The 23,558-nt window shown below is 43.5% G+C and overlaps 2 protein-coding genes across 18 annotated transcripts in view; one reads left to right on the forward strand and one right to left on the reverse strand.

The window, feature by feature from the left end:
* Positions 1-2,296: 2,296 nt before the first annotated feature.
* On the reverse strand, positions 2,297-15,523 carry GTF3C4 (general transcription factor IIIC subunit 4). 14 transcript variants are annotated; one of them, XM_052815932.1, is made up of 7 exons: positions 15,136-15,518; positions 13,729-14,257; positions 12,437-13,389; positions 10,455-10,585; positions 9,429-9,517; positions 5,715-8,354; positions 2,297-4,986 (listed from the first exon to the last, which is right to left on the reverse strand). In XM_052815932.1, exons 1-6 carry the CDS (start codon positions 15,469-15,471, stop codon positions 8,290-8,292), a joined length of 2,103 nt encoding a protein of 700 aa, XP_052671892.1. In that variant the 5' UTR covers positions 15,472-15,518; the 3' UTR covers positions 2,297-4,986; positions 5,715-8,289. The 14 variants fall into 14 exon arrangements, with proteins under 14 accessions (XP_052671892.1, XP_052671890.1, XP_052671888.1 ...); XM_052815930.1 differs by having other exon boundaries at positions 5,715-5,869; positions 7,902-8,354; positions 12,437-14,257; XM_052815928.1 differs by having other exon boundaries at positions 5,715-5,873; positions 7,902-8,354; positions 12,437-14,257.
* Positions 15,524-15,715: 192 nt separating this feature from the next.
* Positions 15,716-23,558, forward strand: part of DDX31 (DEAD-box helicase 31) — a 50,755-nt gene continuing 42,912 nt past the window's right edge. For 2 of the 4 annotated variants that reach the window (XM_052815933.1, XM_052815936.1), the window contains exons 1-8: positions 15,716-15,863; positions 17,492-17,745; positions 17,943-18,018; positions 18,496-18,539; positions 18,990-19,060; positions 19,383-19,447; positions 20,320-20,364; positions 21,949-21,990. In XM_052815933.1, coding sequence (XP_052671893.1) covers positions 15,804-15,863; positions 17,492-17,745; positions 17,943-18,018; positions 18,496-18,539; positions 18,990-19,060; positions 19,383-19,447; positions 20,320-20,364; positions 21,949-21,990 — 657 coding nt within the window. In that variant the 5' untranslated portion in view covers positions 15,716-15,803. The remainder of the gene's footprint in view (positions 15,864-17,491; positions 17,746-17,942; positions 18,019-18,495; positions 18,540-18,989; positions 19,061-19,382; positions 19,448-20,319; positions 20,365-21,948; positions 21,991-23,558) is intronic. The other 2 variants (XM_052815934.1, XM_052815935.1) reach the window with 2 other exon arrangements.

Below are 23,558 nucleotides of genomic sequence, written 5' to 3' on the forward strand. Positions count from 1 at the left end.
AGGTCTATCTGGAGTGCTGTAGAGACATACATGCCAAGTTTCCTCCTCGCACCTGTAGAGTAAACTCAGGTGGGAAGACCCTGGTTATCCAGATAGCTAGGGGGATGTTGTATTATTTGGGGAGAGTTTAAGGTTGGAATCTTCAATACCTTTGGAGGGTTTGGTGAATGGGAATTGGACTTTCCAGCCTTGAGGGCAGCTTTAAAAAATCTCAGAATAAATATCTTTGAAATCCAAGAAAGCCAAATCCTCTGGCACCAGCAACACAAGCCGAGTCCTCTGCACCTCTTGCACTGAGAAATTCTGGCTCGTAGCGCCAGGCTGAGGCAGAGGCTGCTCCCACGGCACAGGGCCCAACCACAAACCCTCGTGTAACAGTCCTACCTGTTACAAATGTGGTGTTTGGTAACCTACTTGGGCAGCTGGTTTTTATGCTATTGCTATAAAGATATGCTGTAGCATTCATGCATAATTGGGAGCCCTTCTATTAATAATACATGGGAAGCTCATCTTGCTAATATCACCTTCATCTGAGAGTTCCTACTAAATATTTTGATAGATGAAATGGATAGAGAGTGTGTTTAAATACTGTTTGTACTGCAGCTAGGGTACAAAAGGGACAGTGCATCTTTAATTAGACAGGTACATCTGCTTAATTAATTTAGCTGTAAAGCCCTTTTTCCTCTTCATTCTTTCATCTATATGCGGACGCTATATTAGTTCCGCTCTGCTGGTTCCATAGAAACTGAGAAAAAGAGCTCGTCTCATTGAGATGCGCTTGGCATGTCTGGGTACGGAGTCTCAGGTCAATGGTCAACCCCCAAGGGTTTGCAGCAGGCCTGAAGTGCAGAACGTAAGGGTTAGCAGAACATGCTAATACTCATGTAGAACTCTCCCTCAGAAACAACTAAAACAATTGACATTCATTTAATTACTGTAAACGAAACAGCCCCTGCATCACTTTGCATAGTAAAGCCTGTTAATACCAAAAAGGTTCAGTGGGTGGAAGGAGGAATTAGGCTTTTATAATTGGAATGCAACACTTGAAAACCAATTTGGTAACTACGCTTGATTTTATTAGCATCTTATTCTGGCAAAACAAATGTTGAGCAGTGAGAAAAACAAGGTAAAGAGGAGGTGGTAAGAACGCAGCAGGGACCAGACGTTACTTATTGTACAGCTTGCCCAGTTCTGAAATGGACATCTTTTATCAGTCCACTTTCCAAAGACGCTTTGCAGAGCGGGCTGCTCAGAGGTTGTGCTATACCCTATATATTATGCTGTTAATTACGTAGTTCAGCAACAAGATGGGTATATCCAAGTGTTCCACAAACTTTTGTGTCCACCTGCTCCAAACAATAGATCCTTCAGTGTGTTATGGTGGAAGGATGCTTGAACACCCCCAGGCAGGAGACCCAATCCTCCAGCACCGTCTCTGCCCAGACCCCTGTAGCTCTTGAAAGATTTCCCCTGCCGCCTCCTTTGGTTTCTCACCTTTCCCCATAAGGCTTGGGTGCTGCTGCCAGCGCAAAAACCTTAAATGTCGCTGGTTTTGCCACTGTCTGTTCACAAGGTGCTGTAGAAGCTGTGGGACTCTAATGAAGGAAGGGCCAGGAAGGCGTTCGTACAGGTCCTTAAGGTTTGGTTTAGAGCAAAGACAGGTTTGGCAGGTTCCTGTGCCTCAGTTCTGCTTCCCAGAGGGGCAGCTGGAGCTGAGTTGATCTTAAGTAGGAGTGAACTGTGGTTCTAACTGTGGCGAACTGTAACTGCCTGTGTCACAGTTGCCAAAACTGAACCTGAAAGGTGACTCTTGCCTTGTCATACGTACTTCATTCATACAGAAAATTGTCTATTCCATTCTACAAGCAGGCTCTCCTGGGTTACTCTCCTCTTTCTGCAACAAGAACTGTTTGATTCTACAGAAGAAAAGAAAAGGTGATGTCAGGCCCCTTTCATCAAAGAAAGTTGGTTCTTTAGCAGAATTGTTTTCTGGAGCTGGAGTGCTGCCACGCAGCGGTTCGGGAGGCCAGGGAAAAGAGGGGTTGAACCTATGCTGGCGAGGAGAAGGGAATGGTTGTGTGGCTGAAGGGCAGTATCGGACCCCAGGTCCTCTCTCAGGCTTTACCACCGGTGTCCTGTGACAGTGGCCACCATGAGATTTTTATTATTAAGCTTTTTTTTTTTGTGTGTGTGAAGTCTTATGCTGAAGGACTGAGTGCTTAACTACACTGCTGTTTCTTGCCAGTCCCAGCTCTTGGCACCCCATGTCCCTCAAAATACAGACGTTACAAACAAGTACTTTATTTATTTATTTAGAATAAAAAAGGAGCAGGATTACAATGCTACTGTCGCAGTATACAAAACATTCATCCAGGTTTGCTTCACGTTTACAAAATGTGCCATATACACAGCATCAATATTCACAGCAACTTTGTCAGACCCTCCCATGAACGAAGTCTCAAAGGAAAAATCTGGAAACTAAAAATTAAAAACTCAACTTTGCTTTTCGTTCAGCCTGATGACCGCGTGGTCAGCCAGCTACAACACTCGCACCCCAGAACGGAATTAAAGTAGCATGAAGATATCAACTAGATTAGCGGAGCAATTAAATTAAACTCTCCTCTGAACAGTTCCATTTGGATGGCTCTTGGGTTTTTCCCTTTTCAGGGCTGGCCTCCCAGTTTCGTGTTAAAGAATGCTGCAGGGCTGGCACAGCCCCGTAACTCCTGCTGTAGGCTCTCAGCAGTGCGCGAGTCCTCCTGTGATGAAGGTGCTCCAAACATTCACATTTTGGCTTGATTCAGCTGCAGCCTAGGACAGTACAGGGAATTACTCTGCTTTCTGCCCCAAACTGTAGTGTAGTTAATGCTAGCAAGTGCCCCGTGCGACAGCTGCGTTGCAACAATGAAAACAATCATCCACAGGCAGCTGTGACACTCCTGAGGTCGCTACCCAGATCATGACAGAGCAGCAGAAGTTCCAGGTCTTTCAAGTGAAGAGTGCTAAAACTGAGTTAGCATGAAAAAACAGTGACAGAATATTTCAACTGACACTGAGGGTCTGGGAACACCTCCAGTGTAAAATATGAGTTAGAAATGAGTACAGCCAAAGATTAGCACAGACAGAAATTTGAGTATGTATACACGGCCCTCCTCCGTTAAAACTAAAGCTCTGTGGGCATTGCTGTACACACATACTAACCTCTAAAAGTTGTGAAAAACTATCCTGGATTGAGACTTCCAAGAGAAGGCTCGACTCTGTCTTGTTAAGATTCCTGCACCTTCGACAGCTAGGACAGGACTTCAGATGAATAGAGCCGAGCTCAAGTTGTCCTTGTTTACCCACATGGAGGGGAAAAAAGCAGCTTTCAACCTGGTATTCACCAGTGGAGCTGTAAACTAGCAGGCATCTCCACGCAGACATTTGTACTGGTTCTGGTTAAAGAATAAACCCTACACACTTCAATGCAAGTCTGGAGTATAACCAGCATAATTGGTGCGTTTACAGGCCTGATGATACAGAAGCTTCAAAAGGGAATACAAAAGGAGGATGAGGACAGACATAGGATTGGTAACTACTCCGACCATTTCACCTTTATTCACTGAGAACTCATAAACACCTTCTTCCAGATAATTAGATGATTACTATAAATCTGACTTCTGCCATGACTACCAAGACTTTGAGGCTAAGACTGCTGTTACCCTTACTTCCAGCTGCAAAAATATGAACTAGTGCTCTGTGGTAACAAATGTTGAAGTTTATTATATTGTTAAGTATTGGACTGCTACTAACTACACACTTAAAAGGTGACTGCCAGAAAGAATTCAAAAACCAGCATGAATTAGGTTGCAAAATGCCAGCAAGCACTTTACCATGACTGACAGTAGGAAGCAGGCACATGGTGGCCTCTCACTGACATACCTACAGCTCCCCTCAGCAGAAAGGCAGACAAGAGAGAATGAAGAGGTACCTTCCTCTTCCTGCAGCCACTGTCCTGAAGATAATCTACTGGTAGGCACATCTAACTGGCCTTGCACATCTGTCTCACGCACAAAGTTTAGATGTTGGCAAAAGAGCAACGGCTTCAGTGATTAACCCCGACCTGCTCCGCGGTGAGGGCTCTGAGGAGCGGGGTTAGGCTCTCTTCCTCATTCTCTCTCTGAGGCCGTACCTGTAAGTGGCAACTGAGAGTCCAGCAGCTGTGCCTGCAAGGCTGCCCACTGCTTCACAAACTGCATGGGTCATAAAGGGCGGGCTCTGTATTTGAGAAATAAACTTGTACAAACAAGGCTCCTGTAAATGTTAGTTTAGGGCATAACAGCACAAGTGTGATTTGTTAGCCTTTAACTAGGACTATAAATGTTTGCGTTCAGTTCTTTTATGTCAAGAAACCCTTAATAAGGATAGAATAAATGGTGTTATGCTGCGCATAATCACTGATGATACATTAGCTAGTGGAAAACCTGGTAAGTTTAAGAAAATCAGGGAAATATTTATTGCCTGTATGTATGCATTAGCAACCATAATATTTCCTCTCTAGAAATATACAATAGGATTAATAGAATGGGGGATCATACAAAAGGAAAGGATGATTGAATGATTAAGTCCCCAACCCATAGCTGAATTAAGGTAAAGGGCAGCAATGAGTTCCACTGTCACCAATTCCAGAGCAGGAGGTGTAGTTTGGAGACCCAAGACAGAGTCCTCATGAGCCCAAACTTTCACCTCAGTTCAGACAATGGCATCTAGCACCAAGGCACTAAGAAGCTGTACAGGCCAGAGCTGTTCTGCTTATCCATCAAACCTAGATTAGCCTGGATTTCTTCATCCCAGTGGAGGAGGGATTAACTCTTGTTATCAGCACGAGTAGCAAATCTTAAATGCTATCAGAAGCTACTTATCAAAGACAATGACGCCTTAGCTTCAGACACAGAACACAGCACCTCTGGCTATTAATTCTCAGATGCAAGAGCAAGTACCACAATCCTTTTTTTTAAAAAAGAAAAAAAAAAAAGCAGCAGTGCATCAAGAACCACTTAGTCTCTCTCTCTGCTGGAGTGTTATTCTTCTGGAGACGAGGCACCATGAGCAGCCACAGTGTTTACTACTAAATGCTGAAGCAGTTGAGAGAGCTTTCAACTATTCACTTGCTCTAAGGTTTGCAAGATATCTCAAACAAAAACTTAGTGAGATAATCTGTCTGATTTTGTGGAACTTATTCTTTGAATACTTCGCTTGGTGTCTCAAAACAGACTGGGCCTTAATATTGGATACCTCCACTGTGTATTAGTTTGAGAAGGCAGCTCTTGTTAATGGCAAAATAGCACAAGGATCTGGCAGCAGGTGCTCATACCTTCCTCACCCACTCACCTTCCCCGTGTGGGATGAAAGCAAGGGTTTTCATTAGGACAAGGTAAAGGATAACACATCAAGGTGCTGCTGCAACCCTGCAGGTTGTTAAGAGTACTCCAACAGGAACGGGACTAACCTCCACATTCCCAGAACTGCAAGTCATGAGTCCAAGACAGATAAAAGGTTTCCTGAAGGAAGTCTCCGCTGCTAGCTGGGCAGAAAAATCCAGTAAGATCAGCATCAGAGGTTAAATGTTACTGGTCTGAGGCGTGCTATACTATTCAAGCCTACACTAGTTAAAAATACACTTTAGGGACCAGTGATGGTTTAAAAAAAAAAAAAAAATTACAATACCTCTTTACCTGTTGTGAATGGGTCAGGGTGAGAAGTGAAAGCTTTGTGCTAAGGGATCTCCACTGGCATGCAGACAAAGCCGACATCATTGGCTTTAAAATTCCATTCTCCCAGCAGTCATAAATCAGGTTAAACAAACTGGCAATGGTATACTGAGTGTCTACTGCCTTGAAAGACAAGGAAAATAAACATTAATGCTGCAATATTAATGCTAGGTGTACTAGAGCTTCTACATGTCTAAAGCATTAAAACTCAATCCAGGGAAATTCAAGATAACTGCTAGAAATAATCACCAGGAATTAATCTAATGATACCAAGCTGAACCTTTTGGTCAGCCAGGCTTAAACATTTCAGCAGATCAGAATATTATTATGGTTTCTAAGCCAATATCAAAGAAATGCTGACTTTTTTTTAAAGCATTTACACATGGTTCTGGAGAGCTCTCTCACCTTTTTCCATAGTCAGATGAACTTCTGAATCGAACACTTCCTCGCTGATGAACTGGTCAGGACTGCCTGGACAAGGACTTGCAGCTTCCACTTAAAATGTTTTCCCTACCCCCATGAACAAACCTGTTCAGCTCATATTGGAAATTGATGTTCTGTTCCCCGCAAACCCCATCAGCACTGGGAAGAAGTTAAATGCTGCCCCAGGTACAGTACCTGGCCCCAAACTACACACACGCTGGGTATCAAGGTTACTCTTTGTTTTACTAGGTGCTAACACGATCTACATTTTCTTTCTTTGCAGACACACTGAAGTAATTTCAATTTTCAACGCACAGCAATAAAAAACTAAACATTTCTTTAATACAATTATGGTATCACTTCCAAGGATATTTACAAACAAGGCTAATTATTTTACAGATGAATGTGCTTCTGCTGTTCTAGGCTACTATATTAATATTATTCTCAATCGAAGCACTATCACGCTTAATGCATGAAACACTGAATAGTAAGGACAGCTGACTTGTTTTAATGTTAGCTGAAAAAAATCTGCTCCTACTGAAGGTGAACGAACATTGAGAAAATATGCATAGTCATTGAATCAAGGAAACTTAAGCACCAATCCACACATGCATTGTTGGAGACTGATACTGCCAGGATGATTCCTTGATTTCTCAAACAGCTGTAGAGCACTTCACACACAATTAGAAGTGTCATGAATCACAAACAGGGCAACTTATCCGAGTGTCCAGATTGGTACTCTGAAGAATGTAAATACATGAACTTTGGATTATCTGACAACATGGATTTAAGTTAACAAGACAAACTGTACCAGATAACCACACACATTTTGGAGGTATTATTCCTCTAACACTGCATAGGAAGTTCAAAAGGATTCTCCTGCTCCCCATAGGAACTAGATGCCAAAGAGAGAAAGATGGTTTTATTATGATAGGACAGTTAGAAGGCAGAATAAATTTCTGGGCTCAGCCATGCTACATCATTGGCGTATTTATGAATCTCTTGATGAGAATGTCAAGGTTATACATGAATAGCTTCACCAGACTCCGTGACCACTGGTGGAAACTCTACCTATAACACATTAGCCATGGTGGAGTTTTGGTTTGGTTTTTTTTTTCTTTACTGCATTATTATGAAAAGGGAAACTGTCAGCTGGGAGTGATTACTTGTGTGTTAAACTTCTGTAAAACTCAGTTACTGTATGAGGGAGACTCTCAATTCAACTGAAAAGAAGGTAAATCGGTAATGTTTTTGTTAACTGAGTTACACTGGAGAAGATGATTCCTGGTGGTAGAGGGTTAAGTGAAACAAAAGGCATATACATTGGCAAAAGCTAGGAAGTAGTTAGAACTTAGGTCAGAAAAAGAAAGTGGGGCAAGAGACTTAAAAGCACTGGAAATTATGTTAGTGTTTAATCTAATTGCTATTAGTTTCATAATTATTACATTTAAAAGTTATTCTTACTGATCTGTTATTTGACCCAGGCAGCCAGTATTACCCTTCTGACTGCAATATTGTTACAACAGTTAAGAGGCAGTTATTCTTCTAGACTTCAAGTGAAACTAATATAATGGCCAATTTCTTTCATATGGCTGTAACTGGCACATGCTTCACTCTGCGAGAAATTAGAACCACAAATTATTTTGATAGTTTAATATTCTGCAGCAAGTGCCAGTGCTTGTTAAAAAGCAAACGAGAGCACTACAGGCTGAAGCCTTCTCTACCCACCAAGACCATTCAAGAGGCAGCTCCACTGTTCCCGTCCCAGCTTTGGGGAAATCACACACTTGTCAGGCATGAAGGACAGTCCACACTGCGTGCTTAAGACTTCAGTTCCTTTCCAGTAAAAGGAAGCATGTCCAGCTGCTGATGCTTCAATGGGGTGCATTTCCAAACCGCCTTATAAACTCATTCTTCCAGATGTACTCCTGTTTCTGGAGCATGGAACAGGCTCTGGATTTAAGGGGTTTCTAGAACCTCCGATGTTCTATTTACAGGGCTGTGGACAACGTCTTCCCCCTCTAGTAAAGTCTGTATTCATATGTTCTATATCCTTCGAGACTGAAGGGAGCTTATGCAGCAGAGAAAATACTTTCAATCTTTACATAGCTTTTCTCTAGAACACAGGAGAATCACAGAACGTGCAAGGTCCTTGCAATAATCTCTTGATCCATTCAGGATCTGCAAATAAGAAAACAAGATCTTTAAAGCTGGAGGTAGAGATCAACAAAGGAATGACACTTGAGAGGGACAAACTAAGTGGTAATCCTGAAACAGTTTGTCTATATTCACCATGCAGGATTAACTGAAAAGTTCAGAGGAATCCAACTCTACTTCTGTCTTGAAATTTCAAGTAATGCCAGTTTAAATCCCACTTCAGTAGGGGACAAAATTAAGGTGAAACAGTCCACACTACATCATTACATACTCATCTAAATAGCTATATAGGAAAAAAATTTAAAGGATCACCATGCCAAAAATGTAGTGCTCTTATTTTCTGAACTGAAATTAGATCCTTTAGGTAATGCAGTCCTTAGTTCCTGTTTCTTTGTCCCTCTCCAATATAAGGAAATTAAGTTTACAGCCTCTCTCTACAGAGGTTTAAATTCTGTAGTTGATCCTTAGTGCTGTCTGAAATACCCATATATTACGGGGAGAGGAAAAGTATTACCTACACTTTCAGACAAACTGTTTGAGTACTCCATGATTTTTTTTAAGTGTACCAGTTGGGAAGAAAACAATTTTCTTGCACAGGTTGTCCTTCCTCAAACTCTGAAAACACAAAGGCAAAAGGTTGCCTCGCCCCCACAGCCTGCCATTACTGTCTCTGAATGATGTACTTATGGTAGGTTTGGGACCTAAGCCAGCAAGGTGCCAACTATTTCTTAACCTGTGTTGGATCAATACAGCTTGCACTGAAACAGACTTTCAAAGACCCTCAGCTCTTGCTGAACTGGATGCTAATATATTCCACTTGAATATAAAGTAACTGTTGTAGCACTCCAGCACAGATTACGTGTCTACCCAGCTCTCATTAAAATGTAGTATTTATAAATTAATTTCTGCAGTCACTATTTTGTAATTAACCTATGCCACTAATGCATGGACAACAACAGCACACCGTGAAATGCAGAGTACTAGTACTTCACATGGTAACTGCCTAAAAGAGAAGTCAGTGAAACTAATTCAAATAATTTTGCAGATAAAACTTAAGAATACATAATCCTGCCCCTTTAGGCTACAGGAACAGTTTACCTTCTGGGGTTGGATGCCGTGCAATGCTGTCGTGAAGCAAACATCTCCTGTATACCAAACTCTGACAGGATTGGTAGGTTAGAAAGCACCTGTGAAAGGACAAGTAATTTCATCAAGAGGCTTGGGGTTTTATTGTTTTGTTTTGTGACCTGTTCCTATGCCCTGACTGGAGGCTGAGTTCTGTTCCCAATAGATCTTGCTTTCTGAGAGTAAGGGCAGTAATGAGCCACATGAAACACAAAAATTAATAATTGATTAATCCAGGTAAATGAGACTTCACAAGTGTACCCAATTACATATGATCACAAAAATGAAAAAGGCCAAAAATCAATATACCATTGAGAAAAATTTCATCCTTGGCCAAAAAATTTTAGTATACAGTAGAAGAGGTGAAAAGCTTGAGGGTTACTGCACAGGGGAAGAACCACGGTGTCTGTAAGGCAATGACTATTTAGGCAAACTAGCACATACACAATATCTGTTAGGCAAAGGTTTTTCTTTGCGACAGACTACTGACTTGCCAAGCCTCCAGGGAAAATCACCACGTACCCCATACATCGATGTTGGAAGATTTCCTTTCCTACATGTTCCAGAACTTGTCTGACTTCTCAGTGTAGCTGTTTCCCATCATTTTTTGTTAAATTACTTTGTTTTCAAATGCTGAAGTAGCTAGAACAAACCCTCCTTCATGTGCTGTTCCAAAGGATGACTTGTGCTTGATTTTCCCTCGCCTACCTTCTCCCTGCCCCCATCCTGCCCCTGCTTGAAGAAAAAAGTTAAGACGATCAAAAGCATTTTATTTTAAAAACAGTGTACTGACAAGAGAAGCAAATCCAATCTACAATGCCCTCTCTCTCTCTCTCATGGAAGAGGACAGATAACAGCCAGCAAAAATTGCAATTAACTGCAGCATGGATAACATGCTTCATGACTTTTTACTCCAACACTATGAAGTGTTTTAGGTTAGCTATTTAAGTATGTTTAAATTATCCAGAGGAGGGCAAAAACTCTTTAAGAACCAATTACCTGAGCCAAATATGTCCATTGGAGCAGACTGCCTGTTTGCGATCAGTGAATGGCAGGATCTCTTTACACAAGCTGCAGTGCTCTGGAAAAGTCTGTTTGTTCATTTTCTTTAAGATATGCCCAATCAGCACCTGGGAATACACAGCAGTCAGCATTGTTTACAGCAAGACAGCTGCCTAGTGAAAGGTGGAAATGTCTCTCAGGATATTGTGATTTCAGAATATGATACAGGATGCAAAGATCTGTGCTCTTCACTGAATTAAAAAAAAAATAAAAGCATAAACAATATAATACATTGATAAGTATTAATCTATTCTTCTTTTATTGTCACCTCCTAAAGATTTCTGTAAAGAGATACAGAACTTAAGAGCAATAGTGTTATGTTGAGCTACTTGCAAATTTTAGAAGTACTGAAGAAATTGCTATCATACCACTTTAGAGGATGCCACTGAGCATTATAGCAGTGCTTTCACATTCTCATGCCTATCACAATGGATGTACTAAAAAAAAAAAAAAAAGTCCTGTTCAGAAATTACCTGGATGCAGGCCTTCAGCAGTCATCTTAGAGTATACATAATGTTTATAGTACAACATTTATGTGATCAGATTTGTCTTTGACATTTCAATAGATATAAACCACATCCCAAGGACCTTTAAAATGTGAAAGCAAACTGAATAGATAAAATAGAATTTGGAAGTCAGCTATTAATCACTATAAAAAGAAGAATCTTGTTTACAAGATGAGAAAAGCAACCTCTCAAACCTCTAATTCATAGTAATTGAATGCTAGAAAAACACAGCAGTCCTGCCCGAACACTTTCTAGTGAATTACTGATGGCCACACTGTGTGGCCTGCTTGATTCTAAGTCCAGCAGGGAGAACACCACACTACATCAGTAATGGAAATGTGCTTCCTTCCTCTGTCTTTCTGGATGCAATGTAAAGGTTGTTTTTTAGAGTTCAAGTGATTTAAGGACTTTGGTACTGAAAAGAACTGTTCTCTGCTCATACAAAGAGGTACAGAGACATCTGAGATATTCTTGTCATCAAGTCTTAAGAGCCAGGAGGCTGATGGCAGAGTGTTCCCACTGAAGCTTCCTTTGTCTGATGTCTATATTCAGAAAACTTCATTGCCCAGTGCAAGGTTCACTGATCACTTATTTCCTGCCACACATGCTTACTCTACCATTACAATAGCCAGGACACTGTCCTTGCAGTTATGCTTTTATTTTGGTAGGGAGTATTGCAAGTTTTGGAAGAGTTCCTACCATGGCCAAGCATTCAGTTATGCTTATTTATTGTAGTTCAATAAATGCAAGCGTGCCTGAAGATTCAGGCCGTGTACGTTATAATAAAGACATTCAGTCAGCTTGGTTAACTGAAAGTCCTGCATAAAGTTCTGAATCACGGGATTTAACTCATAAAACACAATCACTTTCTGAACCTCTGCAATTGATCTTTCCACTGAAGGCTCATGGAGCAATGACAAGACCTGACGTACCACCTGAACAGTCACAGTACTTCCAATCATACTTTAAGAAGTGATACTGCAACCCTTAAAATTACAACTGCAGATGTAACTGACTAGAGCAAATACCTCCTAAGTTTAGTTTTGTAGAGATAATAGATTAAATAAGTTTAGCCATGAAAATAACACATCTCTCTCAATCAGTACCTGTTTTAAACCCACCAACAGCAGCAGAATAACCATGGTCCTCTCCCTTGTTCTGCAAAGACTCAGGCACGCTTATTCTTTATTGTACCTGATCCAAATTTCAACATCTGTATTTACATTCCCTCCTACTCCATAATTTCAAGGAAGGACAACTTAAGCTGTATGCTCTATAGGAGGTGACTGGCAAGGATGACATGATTACAGTTCTCTTTCCCACCCCAAAGTTGTATGTTCATTTAAGGATCTGGAGGGGGGTGAAAAAAGTAACTTGTAACACCGAATCCCCAGAGCATAGAGGTGCACTTACTCGTGCTGTTCTGTCATCATAGCCATCATCGGACATTAAGAAGTCACAGACTCCTCTGGTGGGAATACTGGTGTTTTCTGTAATCCACGTGTGTAGATAAACTTCTCCCAACACCCGTTTCATGTGTTCTCGTGTCAAGTGCATTTCTACTGCCTCAATTTGTGCCTGTATTTCAAGAAGCTTTTCCTCCATTGGCTCGCGGCCTCCTATGTCACTTGACTGAGGAAGAGAATCATCTGCATTGTCATCTATGTCTATACCTTTGCCTGTGTCGCATAGGCTCTGCTTGCTGGCTTGTTTAGAAGTCCCTTCCTCTTGATCATCTTCAGTGCTGCCCATCCCAGGGGAATCTGATATCAAGATTTTTGCGTCCTCGTGTGAAGGTCTCCACATGACCTCCGAGGGAGCTTTCTGCATTGACTGGTACAAAATCCTCAGGAGAAATAGCTTAAACCGCCAGAAGTAAGTAGAACCGCAACTCTCAATCTTTTTATCCAGTGCTTCCTGTAAGAACTGAGGAATATGCTTATCCTTCAAAATTTTCCAGCGTACAAGATCCGTCAAGTCCACTTGCCGGAAAAGGTTCTGAACAGAAGATTCCAAGAGCTGCGCAGCTGCCTCCTCAAAAGTCTTAAGGGTTACAAACTGAACTTGGTAGTTTTTGTTGACTGGGTGCAGACCGTTCGTCATGCCCTCTGTCGTAATAACTGCTAAGTATGCACCGCACGGGCTAACAGCTATTCCGTGAGTCCTGACAGAGCCAAACACTTCTGAGAGCTTAATCAGCTGGTGCTCAAACTTTAAAGCAACATCTGTGAATATAGGAATCAGCTGCCTTACCTTTCCGTCACTGGAGCACGTATACACCGTGCCGTTCTGTTTGTCTGCAGTCATAGATACGATTGGCAAAGAATGAAGCCCCGTCACGTGGGAATTATGGACATTCAGACCTGCTTTGGATATCAAGAGGAGACACCAAAACACATAAGCTCCTCTTGCAGCCACCACTAAGCTACAACTACATTTCTGGTAGGGGTGGTAAAGAGGAATACATTTGATACTATGCACTGGTAACTGGTCCATTTCTTGCCATAAGACTACAGGTTGTCTGAGCGTAAAGTAGCCTTTGACTGCTTTCAGATTGACAGGAAGGATCTTAACTGGTCCAAAAGCACTCCCTACAATAAGCCCGCTCATCTTTCGGTTGTTATGTTCATATTCCCACCAAGATAGCACACTTGGGGAATTTATTCCGGACTCTATGGTATTGCAAGAAGTAATGGATTCCTTACCCAGAAATGGAAGCTGAAATTGCCAAACTGCAATGTTACCGTTTTCAAAGAGTACTGCTAAGAGCACACTACCGACATCCCGGCATTCGTTGTTGTGTTTAACCTGCTGAGTGGTGCAGATGCCCGACCACTCCATCCGCACTGGAGTCTGCATGCTGTGCCGTCGCTGAAATTCAGAGAAGTCTCCTAGTTCTCCCCTGGGAGTGTCAGCCTTAGAAAGTTTGTAACTGGCTTCATACAAACGCTCCCCATAGATTTGTGTCAGGTCCACCAGCTGCACCCACTGCAGTCTGTTGAGGTTTGTGTGGATGGTCAATCGATTGTCCATGGTTAAAGCTGCAAGCAGGCACCTTCCATTCGCGTCGCAGCCCAGCGGCGACCAGCTGGAATACTTGAATCCTCGCATAGGCGGCAATGACTTCCCCTCAGGATTGAACACTCGGTCTAGCATAAAAGTTTGACTAACCGTTGGATCCACTGAACTTGCGAACTTTTCCTTACATTCTGCTACCTCCTTTTTTGGACCAACCTAAAAGACAACAAAAAGAACTTTAAAAACAGTTGTAGAACTTTTTTTTAGGAAGACTTTCCTGGAATTAATTCCCACTTGAAATAGAGCATCCCCTATCGCAACCCACACTACACTGTTCCAATGGTTCATTAACGTCACTCTTAAAGACTTAAGCTTCGTTGTTGGCCTGAATTTGTATAGTTTTGACTCAGCTATTGAATCTCTGTCTGCTGAATCAAAGAGCCTGTTTTCATACTTCTGTTCTCAAGTGTGTGCTTAAAGGCACTTGGCGTAACATTCAAATTGTGAAGCACTCAATATTTCAATTCAAGCTATTCCATATTCTCAGCATCATTTTGGAAAAAAAATTCAGATCCACAACAGCAGAATTATTACTTAGTAGGATATTCACCCAGACTTGCCACCCCTCTGTGCTAAGGAGTGTAAGAAGTCAGGTGCCCCTCTGAAGCCCAAAACAGTCCCTGCTGCAGAAATCTTTCAGCTTAGGTAGCGAACCAAGGAAGAGTTCTACTTAAAATTTCGCTGACACAATTGTCATCAAAGTAGTGGAGCTCAAGTGCTTCTTGGAAAAACCGCTGAACTTAGGAATCCCTGAAACCCACTTGGCGCTGGATCGTATTTCACCCGGACATTACCGGCCTACATCTCTTTTTTTTTTTTCTCCCCAACGCTTTTAAAATACACCAACGCAGGAAATAATACCGCGTGCGCTGCAGCAAGCCGCCCGCGGGGGCAGGACCAGCCCGGGGCGGCGGGGAGGGGGAAGGCGACCCCGGGGGGGGGGGACGACACACGGACACGCAGCGCGGCAGCCCCGGGCCCCGCGGAGGGGGGGGGGGGGAGGCGGCCGGTGCCCGCCGCCGCGGCCGGCTCACCTTGAGGAGACAGGCGGCGGAGGGCGCGGGCACGGCCGTGCGGTGGATGACCATCTCCTGCCCGCCGCTGTGGACGTCGCTGAGCTGCTCCAGGACGGCGATGCTGCGGGCCGTGCTCACCGACACCCGGTGGTCCTCCGACCAGGCCAGCGGCTCCAGCCCGCTGACGCCGTGCTGCAGCCGTACCGCCGGTTCCCGCCGCACCGCCGTCAGCCGGAACCCGGCGCTCGGCGCCGCCGCCGCCGCCTCCTCGACGAGCGAGTCGAGCCCCAGCGGCGGCTCCTCCTCCCCCGCCGACAGCGAGGGGCTGCCCCCGCGCGTCGCCGCCGCCGCCATCTTACCGCCGCCTCACGGGGGGCCGCTCGGGCCGCGGACGCGCATGCGCCGCCGCCGCCGCCGAAGCCCCCGGCCGCCCCCGGCTGGGGCTGCCCCGCCGCCGCCTGAGCCGCCCCGCGGGCGGGAGAGAGAGAGAGAGACGGGCCGGGCCGCGGCCCGTCCCGCCGAGCCCCTGCAGCGGGGCGGTCTGCGGGCGGGGGCCCCGGGCGAGCGGCCCCGTTCCCGTGAGGGAGGGCTTCCCCCCCCACCACCGCCCCGCGTCCGCCTCCGCCCTCGCGGGCTGGGCCCGGCCCGAGGGGCGGCCCCGGGGCCCTGCGGGAGGCGAGCGGGCCATGGCGGCGGGCGGGACGCTGCTCCTCAACCTCAGCTCGGCGCCGCGGGGCTCCAGCCGGGTAGGTGCGGCCGGGGGGGAGGCTGGGGGCCCGGCCCGAGCCGGTCCTCCGGGCCGTCGCTCTGCCGGGACCCGCGGTGCTGCTGCGGGCCGAAGGCCGTGGCTCTCGCCCTGACTGGAGCTGGGGGGGAGGCAGCGGCTGGGGTCTGGCCCGGGGGAACCGTGGTCGGCGGGGGAGGGGGGAGGCAGCGTCCGAAAAGTTCTTAAATCGAACCTTTGGCTGGGGGGTGATACCTGCAGAGGGACCCGGTGGCTCGGCGGGGAGACGGGCCGGGCCCCCTTGGGTGGTGGTTGTGGAGAGGGAAGGCTCGGCGGGGAGGGGGGGTGGGAAACGGCAGGTACGAGCTTCTCTAATCCCTGTAAGTGGGCTGCTGTGGGACTGCTCTGCGCCTTCCTGCCGGCGTCGGCGGCTTTTGACTCGCTGGGGGCTGAAGGTGCGGGTAATGCTCTTACAGGCCTCTGCCTCGTTTAGAGATGCTCTGCGGTGCTGCCAGGGAGGGGAAGTCTTCTTATATTTGAGAGCAAACTTCTAATTGTGGGACTGCTCTGAGCTGCAGGAATAGGTGCTTTACTCTCATGAGTTTGAGGAGAGGAGAACAAGAATGGGTTAAGCAGACGTTTTCCATTTTGAAGTTATTGTTACAGCGATTCTGGGTTGTTTCAATTATTAGTCCTAATTTTTAAATCGTTCTTAGAATGTTATGCAAAAGTATGTGAGCGTTAAGTGTTTGCTAGGGTTTATCCTGACTATATTAGGTACTTTGAGGTATGGCACTACCACCATCATCTTTCTGGTAGTGAATGTTGGTGGAAGGAGGTTGGGTTTTGGTTCGTTGCCACAGATGTGAAGAAAGAGGTGAAAAAAGTAATGGAACTTGAAAACAATGTAGTTCATAGGAGGACGAAGAAAATCAGAGTGTGCAACTAACAGCAGGGGAGAGAAGAAAAGCAGAGCAAGACTGTGCTGGCATTTCACACGTTTCAGGAATTCTGCAATTGTGTCGGGAAAAATAAGTTCATTGAAAAAGGGCTGGGGGACATTGAAGAGCTTTGGGGACCAAAGGAAGTTAAATTTAATTTTCTTCTTCACTGTTCCTGGAGGGATCTGAGGAGAGCAAAAGTTTTGCTTAAGATGATTGGAAGATCAGTAAAATAAACTGATTGCTGCAGAAGAAGAAATAAAGAGCTCAGAAATGCTGAAAGTTGGCAGAAGCGTAAGTTGGAGCGAAGTACAGGCCATCCTTCCTGCCCACAGAAAGAAGGAAGCCTACAGGGATGGCTTTAATGTAATTGGGAGATTTGCAGAGCTTTTGAGAGATTTTTAAAGCGCGTTCTGCTCAGTTACTGGAGAAGCTAGATGAAATCCTTTAGAGATGAGGACTATATATGATTTTAGATTTCTCTTTGCATTTCAGTAGTGTTCAAAGGTCTCAGGCATGGTGGTGAATCTGTTAGAGTAGGAACTGTCTAGCTGCAAAAATCAAACTTAGTTTCTTTAGTCATTGGGTAGGGGATTCCAAAAATAAGGATCTATCTGCAGGCTGATGTCTGTGTTCAACATAATATCATGTTGCTAATTCTCAGTTATTAACGAATTCTTGCTATCTGTTTTGTTTGTTAACATTAAAGCAGTCTAGTGCTGTGAAAAGAAAGCTCCAGTCTCCACATGGAAACCCACCTTTGAAACGTAAACGTAAGCCATCAATAAACACCTTCAAGAAATGTGCTACAGAAGCTGACATCAGGGAGAAGGGAAGTTCATCGCAAAAATCTCTTCCTAAGAAGCAGTTGACTGACAACCAAAATGAAAGCCAGAAAAGCAAACCTTTCATTAAGACGTCCAGCCTGTTTAAAAACAACCCTGATATCCCAGAAATTCACAGGTATTTTAGGCAAATGGGAGGAAAAAAAAAACCCTTTTCAATGCCTTGAAATTCAGTGTCCTAAATTTTTGCCCTTGTTTGGGCAAAGCAGTTGCTCAGTACATGTCGTTTCATTGCTGTTTACATAGAATACTACTGTATAATTTTTAACCACACCATGTGCTTTTTTTTGTTTTGGTTTGTTTCTCCTAACTCAGAAAAGCAGTGCAGCAGGTGCAAGAGAATGTATTCACTACAGATTCTTTTAGCCAGTTGGACCTCCATCCACATCTGGTGAGTGGCAGGAAGGCTGTGTGCCTTGAAACATGCTTTTTTTGGGTGGGGAGCAGGTTAGAGAGCTGAGATGCACCTTTATTCATGGTGACTTGGACAGGCTTGCCAGTACTTTGCCTGATTTTGTTGCAGTCTTTTAGCTCAGCATGCTGGCCAGCGTCCTGACCTGTCCCCAAATGCACTGTCCCAGCACCCTTCACCGGTTGCAGTTGTAATACCAAAAAACCGCAGAAAACTATTTGGGAGTGCAGTATTTTAACAAGTCTGCTATTTCACGATGTACCAGCAGTGGTGTAATTCTGATTAGTTAAGAAGTATTTTGAGGACATGGGAACTCTTGCAACCAGTTGCCCTGGACCAGTAATGGAGAGAATAAGCATCAGTCTTCTGTTTTTTGCTCTGTCTTGTACTACAAAAAGTAACAAAAGGAGCAGTTTGACAATGAAACCTGTTTACTGCTCTTTATTATCTCTCTAGATCTCCACAATAAACACCGTCCTAAAGATAAGTAGCATGACCAGGTAAGTAAATTTATATAGAAATTTTGCACTTCGCTACCCCTTAAAGCCAATCATCTATGATTGTTTCATTATATGTTATTGGTTTGTGAAGACCACAGTACCTGTTAAGCTGTCCCATTTGCCATAGGGTTTGTTGCTTTAAAAATCTGGGATGAGAAATAACTTGTAAATTACACAGTAAGTCAGTTGTCACAGCTGAAGATGGAACCTTGGAGTCCTGCCTTCTAATTTGGTACTTGAATCATAAGACCATCATTTTTCAATTTATCACATCTGATGCCTATCCAGTGGCTTTCCTTAGAAATCACCTCTAGTGATGTAGCTACACCGCAGAGATGAATGTGTGGAATTTGGGGTAAACAGTTTTGAAACAGTCACTGTATGTTAAAACCTTAGGATTCTATCCTGTGTTGCATTCGTATTTCCTAATCTGTTTTGTTTGTTACGCAGTGTTCAGAAGCAAACAATTCCTGTGCTCCTGCAAGGCAAAGATGCTCTAGTGAGATCTCAGACTGGTTCAGGTCAGTATTTAATTGTCAGTCTCCTTCCCTGGGGCATATTAAACTGGATCCCAACAACAGAACCAAAACCCCACGTTCCCAGTACAGCTCGTAAAAGTGACAGGCTGGGAAGCCTGGCGTGGGACTGCTGTGACACAGACAGATGCCGTGCAAACTTCTGTAACAGCGCAGTGGTGGGACTGAATGTTGATGTGCAGCTGCCAGCCATTGCACATGGGCCTATTCCAAGGCTTATGCTGGGGAGGCAGATCCAGGAGGCCAGCAGAGCTGAGCAGCACACGCTCTTACGTTACAAACTTCCAATTTTCTCCCTTTTAAAAAGGTAAAACTCTTGCCTATGGGATTCCACTTGTACAGTCTTTGCAAGGAATGGAATCCAAAATACAGGTAGGTGCAACAGAATTAAATATATTTGCTTTTGGTATTAAGATTAATAAACATAAAATCCAGCTCTTATTTTGCAGTCATCACTGTCTCTTCTTGACAGAAAGGTCAAGCAGTCTCTCTTCCCCTTTATTTGTGCATGTGGCTTATGTGATCCTCCTGTGCTGTTGAGATACAGAGGATACAAGAACTATGTTACACATTCCCTATTAGTTCATGCAGTAGGCTAAATTGTAAATAAGCTAAATTGTCAAGTTTGGAGAAGGTAGAGTGCAGAAGAGGCGATGATCTCGAAGCCGGAAGAACTGAAAACAAAGGTTACTGTCATGTCTTTAGGAGTAATAAGTTTTTAATCTTTGACATAGAGTGAGATTTGATAATTGCTCCCAATTTGGATCATCTGGTTGACCAGAAAATGCTGCTGCAGATCTGCCATCTCTTGTACCTTTTATGGGAAGAGATCATCCTGACTTTCCTTATGGGTTGAACTGTTTCCAACCATCCTGGATTGTTGGGTTGTTTCCAACCCATCTGCAGCTGCTACCTACAGATTGTTGCTGTACATCAAACATGAGAGTGTTTCTGCAACTCAGAAATACAAGAGTGAAACAATATGCGTATGGAATAAAGTGTTGGGTATGACTGTGAGCAGGGTTTCCAAGCAGGAAAGAGAAGTCAATGCAGTATTGATATTTGAAAGATTGTTGTTTTTTTTTAAAAGCTGGGAGGGGGCAATACCCCAGGCTGTTGTGTACAAACTTGTACTAAAACCCTTCAGAATTCACTTTGTTGGCTAATAGCCGTTAGACGTGGAAGTGCTCTGTTTATCAGTGCTACATTCTTCTTAGTGGACCTCTTGTCTTCTCTGTTTGCAGCGCAGTGATGGGCCTTATGCGCTCATACTAGTCCCAACAAGAGAGGTAGGTGGCCTTTTTTCTTTCTGATTCTGTCTGAATCTGAGTGTTTGAACACTGGTTTTTAGTATGTAGACACGGGTCCACCAGGGACTGTCTTAGGAAACATTGTCCTTTTGCTGAAATCTTGCCCTCACAGAAAGAGTGTTTGCTCTCTAGATGCGTGTTGTCATTTTTGTTCAGTGCCATACTGAAGTAAGGAAGAAGGAATCTCTAACTTTTCCTCGTGCAGTTGGAAATAATTGTGAAGGCTGGAGAAACTCTTTAGCTCAGTGCATGGGAGGGAGAAATGGGAGGGAGAAGCTTGCCTAGCTCACACAGGGGAAGTAAGTAAAACCAATGAAATCAGCTTTGCAAATGTGTGGGTTTATACAAACGTTTCATTTTTAAAGCCCTTTTTTTAAATCCGTAAGTGAATGCTGAAGATGAGGCTTCCAAGAGTTGGTTTCTCCACTGAACTCTCTTCTGTTTGATTTATATTGTTTGCAATTGCAAAGGCAATTTCAGAGGAGGGTATCAACCTTTTTTTTTTTTTTTGTATGTCAAATGATAATAACTTCCATGTGGAGAATTGATTGCAGGTATCTAGTTTGGGGCACAATATTTTATGCAACCTGCAGTGCAATATCTCAGCTCGGTTCTATGAAAGGAGAAAGCTCTGAAGCTATTTAAATTTTTACAGCAGCAAACTTACTGCCTCTCTAGGATGCTGTATGAATACTAAGCATGTAGGAAACTGTGCGTAAGCTTGTTTAAAGGTCTGCCGTTGAGAGTACTTACGAAGATAATTTGTAATTACAGTTGGTATTTTACTTTGTATTGAAAGCAATGGCCTTCTTGAGAGCCTGGCAAATGATAGTATGTAGCATGTGTAGTCAGAGCATTTAAAACAGTTCTACTCCCATAACTAAGCCCTGCTCACATACTCATTCCATGAATGAGTCAGGGTGGCACCATTGCCTTTCTTGGTCTTCTTCATTGCCACAGCAGAAATGGCTGTCAGATGGTACATGAAACCCAACAGCTATATGCTTCCTACTGACCAGACATTTAGGTTTGCAAGCTTTGTGCATACCATCTCCCTTCTACTGACTGGGAAATGGAGAGGTAGAAAGATCCAGTGGTATGATTACTCCGTGGGTCAGGTGAGGGAATAATGTGGGCTGCCCTGACTGCCAGAAGATAACTAACCTCTGGCCTGCATTTCCTTTTCATAGTGGTTTTCTTCCAGAAATTGTGCTATTTTCCTTTTTACTCTTCCAGTGGAGCAAAATCTTCTGTGGCTTCGGCTTGTTTTCTCCCTGGGGCATTCACAGAAGCCAGCAGAAGTCTCTATTGTCCTGAGAGCTGGCTTGTGGAGCTGAACCAATACAGAGGTTTTTGAACAGGTCCAAATGTAATAAAAGAAGGATTATGCAAGAGAATAAAATAATAAGCAGCTTCTAAAAGAAAAATTAAGGATATATCTAGAGTTCTGATGATATACATAACTAGACTAGCTTACAGATTTTTGAGCCAAAGGGGCTTGTTGTCCATCTTTGTAGTCCAGGGACTTTTTCAGAGCTCACTTTCTTTTGTTGATTTCCATAGCTTGCACTCCAAAGTTTTGATACAATGCAGAAACTACTTAAGGTAAGAATTCGATGTTCTGTGTTCTTCTTATTCCTTGAGCTTCTTGCTGTAAGATGCTAAGCAATTTCAGTTCCGGTGAATTCAACTGGATGCTTAAGGAGATTCAGCATCTGGCAAGATATATGGTCCTTAAAGATAAATCTCTTAAAGACTTAAGTGCCTGATTTCCCTGTGGCATGTTTTAAACTATTACATGAACAATGAAGTGATTAATTGTGGCACCTTAGTTGCACATGTTTTCATAAACAAGTGTAGTTGATTTTCACAACGTTTTGTTTTTAGAAGTACCTGCCATTGTTTCTGTCTGAGTTATGAATGGAAACTCTCACAATGACAAGTACCGTTTTAGTGAAACTAATACTAGACAGATGGGGAGTAGAACTTGGTGAACTGCTTTGCCAATTGAATGCCTGGAGAAATTAGAAGGCTTTTAAAATCATCAAGTGATAGTGCTTTCCTTTTAATTGAGGCAGAGTATCTTACCATGGGGCTAGAAGGTATCTAAATCGTTCATCTGATCCATATTCCCACTCCCTCTTCTGTTTTTTTCCTTGAAATAATAAAGCACTTTCCAGCTCTTTTTTAGTACTGGAATTACCAAGTCAGATTTTGTTGTGTCATGCTGAGGTTTAAAGTACTTCAGTCTTCTTCCATAGTAATGAGAAATTACTATGAGTGGGCTTTTGATGTCCTTCAAAGGATGAAGTCTAGACTGACCCCCTTCAATTTTGTTACATATAATGTGTAGTAACCATCAAGTCCAGCGTAAACTGTCATAGTGACCCAAAGCAGAAGATTTAGATCGTGGTCTGACTGGACCTTGGAAGGACTGGGTGACTGGGAGGTGTAATATGGTTATGTAATTACTGAGAGAGAAAAAGGCTGATTGAGCTGTTCCTGACACAATTACTCTAATGCCAACTGCTAAGGTTATATTGCCTGGATCTTGCTTAGACATCTTCCTTATTTTAAACCTTAAAAAGAAACTCTTTTTGTAGAAACTATTTTGTTGGAGCATTTCTGGCAAGCAGTGACCCGTGCAAACTTAAGCCTATTTACCAGTCACACGTTTGTGCAGTCCTTACAAGCTGTGCTCTGCTTCTGTCCTGCATTTCCTCTTGAGTGAGGCAATGGCAGTACTATGCTTTGATTATCTCCCCTGTAAATATTGGACAGTATTGGATTCAATGAAGGATTGGACCTCATTAAAGTAAGTGGCAAAAACTCCTGCCAATATCAATGAGACTGACATTTAATGTTCGCAGACATGGTGACTGTGTGCATGTAGGTCTGTGTATGTATTTATAAACTTTACAGGTCCTGTGTTTTTTCTTAAGTTTTCCTTGGCCACAGGAAGATACTGCTTAAAGGCAAGATGAAGAAATAGCATTGTAGCTTGTCTTTGAACATATAGGCTACATGGCGAGAAGGAAAAGAAATATTATTATGTGATTGGAAGTGGTGCAAAAATGATTGCATTTCTATCTTCCTAGATGATGTGGGAAGCAAGTTACATGGCTAGAACTAAAGGTGCCATTGATATGTAGCTGTGGGTGACAGAGTGCATG

The sequence above is a fragment of the Harpia harpyja genome, chromosome 19 (genome assembly GCF_026419915.1).
Source record: "Harpia harpyja isolate bHarHar1 chromosome 19, bHarHar1 primary haplotype, whole genome shotgun sequence".
Taxonomy (NCBI): domain Eukaryota; kingdom Metazoa; phylum Chordata; class Aves; order Accipitriformes; family Accipitridae; genus Harpia; species Harpia harpyja.

Bases quoted from the DNA above. Each gene is read 5' to 3' on its own strand.
- GTF3C4 (XM_052815930.1), bottom strand. From the start codon at position 15,471: ATGGCGGCGGCGGCGACGCGCGGGGGCAGCCCCTCGCTGTCGGCGGGG. The intron at 14,258-15,135 runs GTGAGCCGGCCG...GTTGTCTTTTAG, and splicing joins CCGCCGCCTGTCTCCTCAAG to GTTGGTCCAAAAAAGGAGGT. The intron at 8,355-9,428 runs GTAAACTGTTCC...TCTTATTTGCAG, and splicing joins ACGGCATCCAACCCCAGAAG to ATCCTGAATGGATCAAGAGA.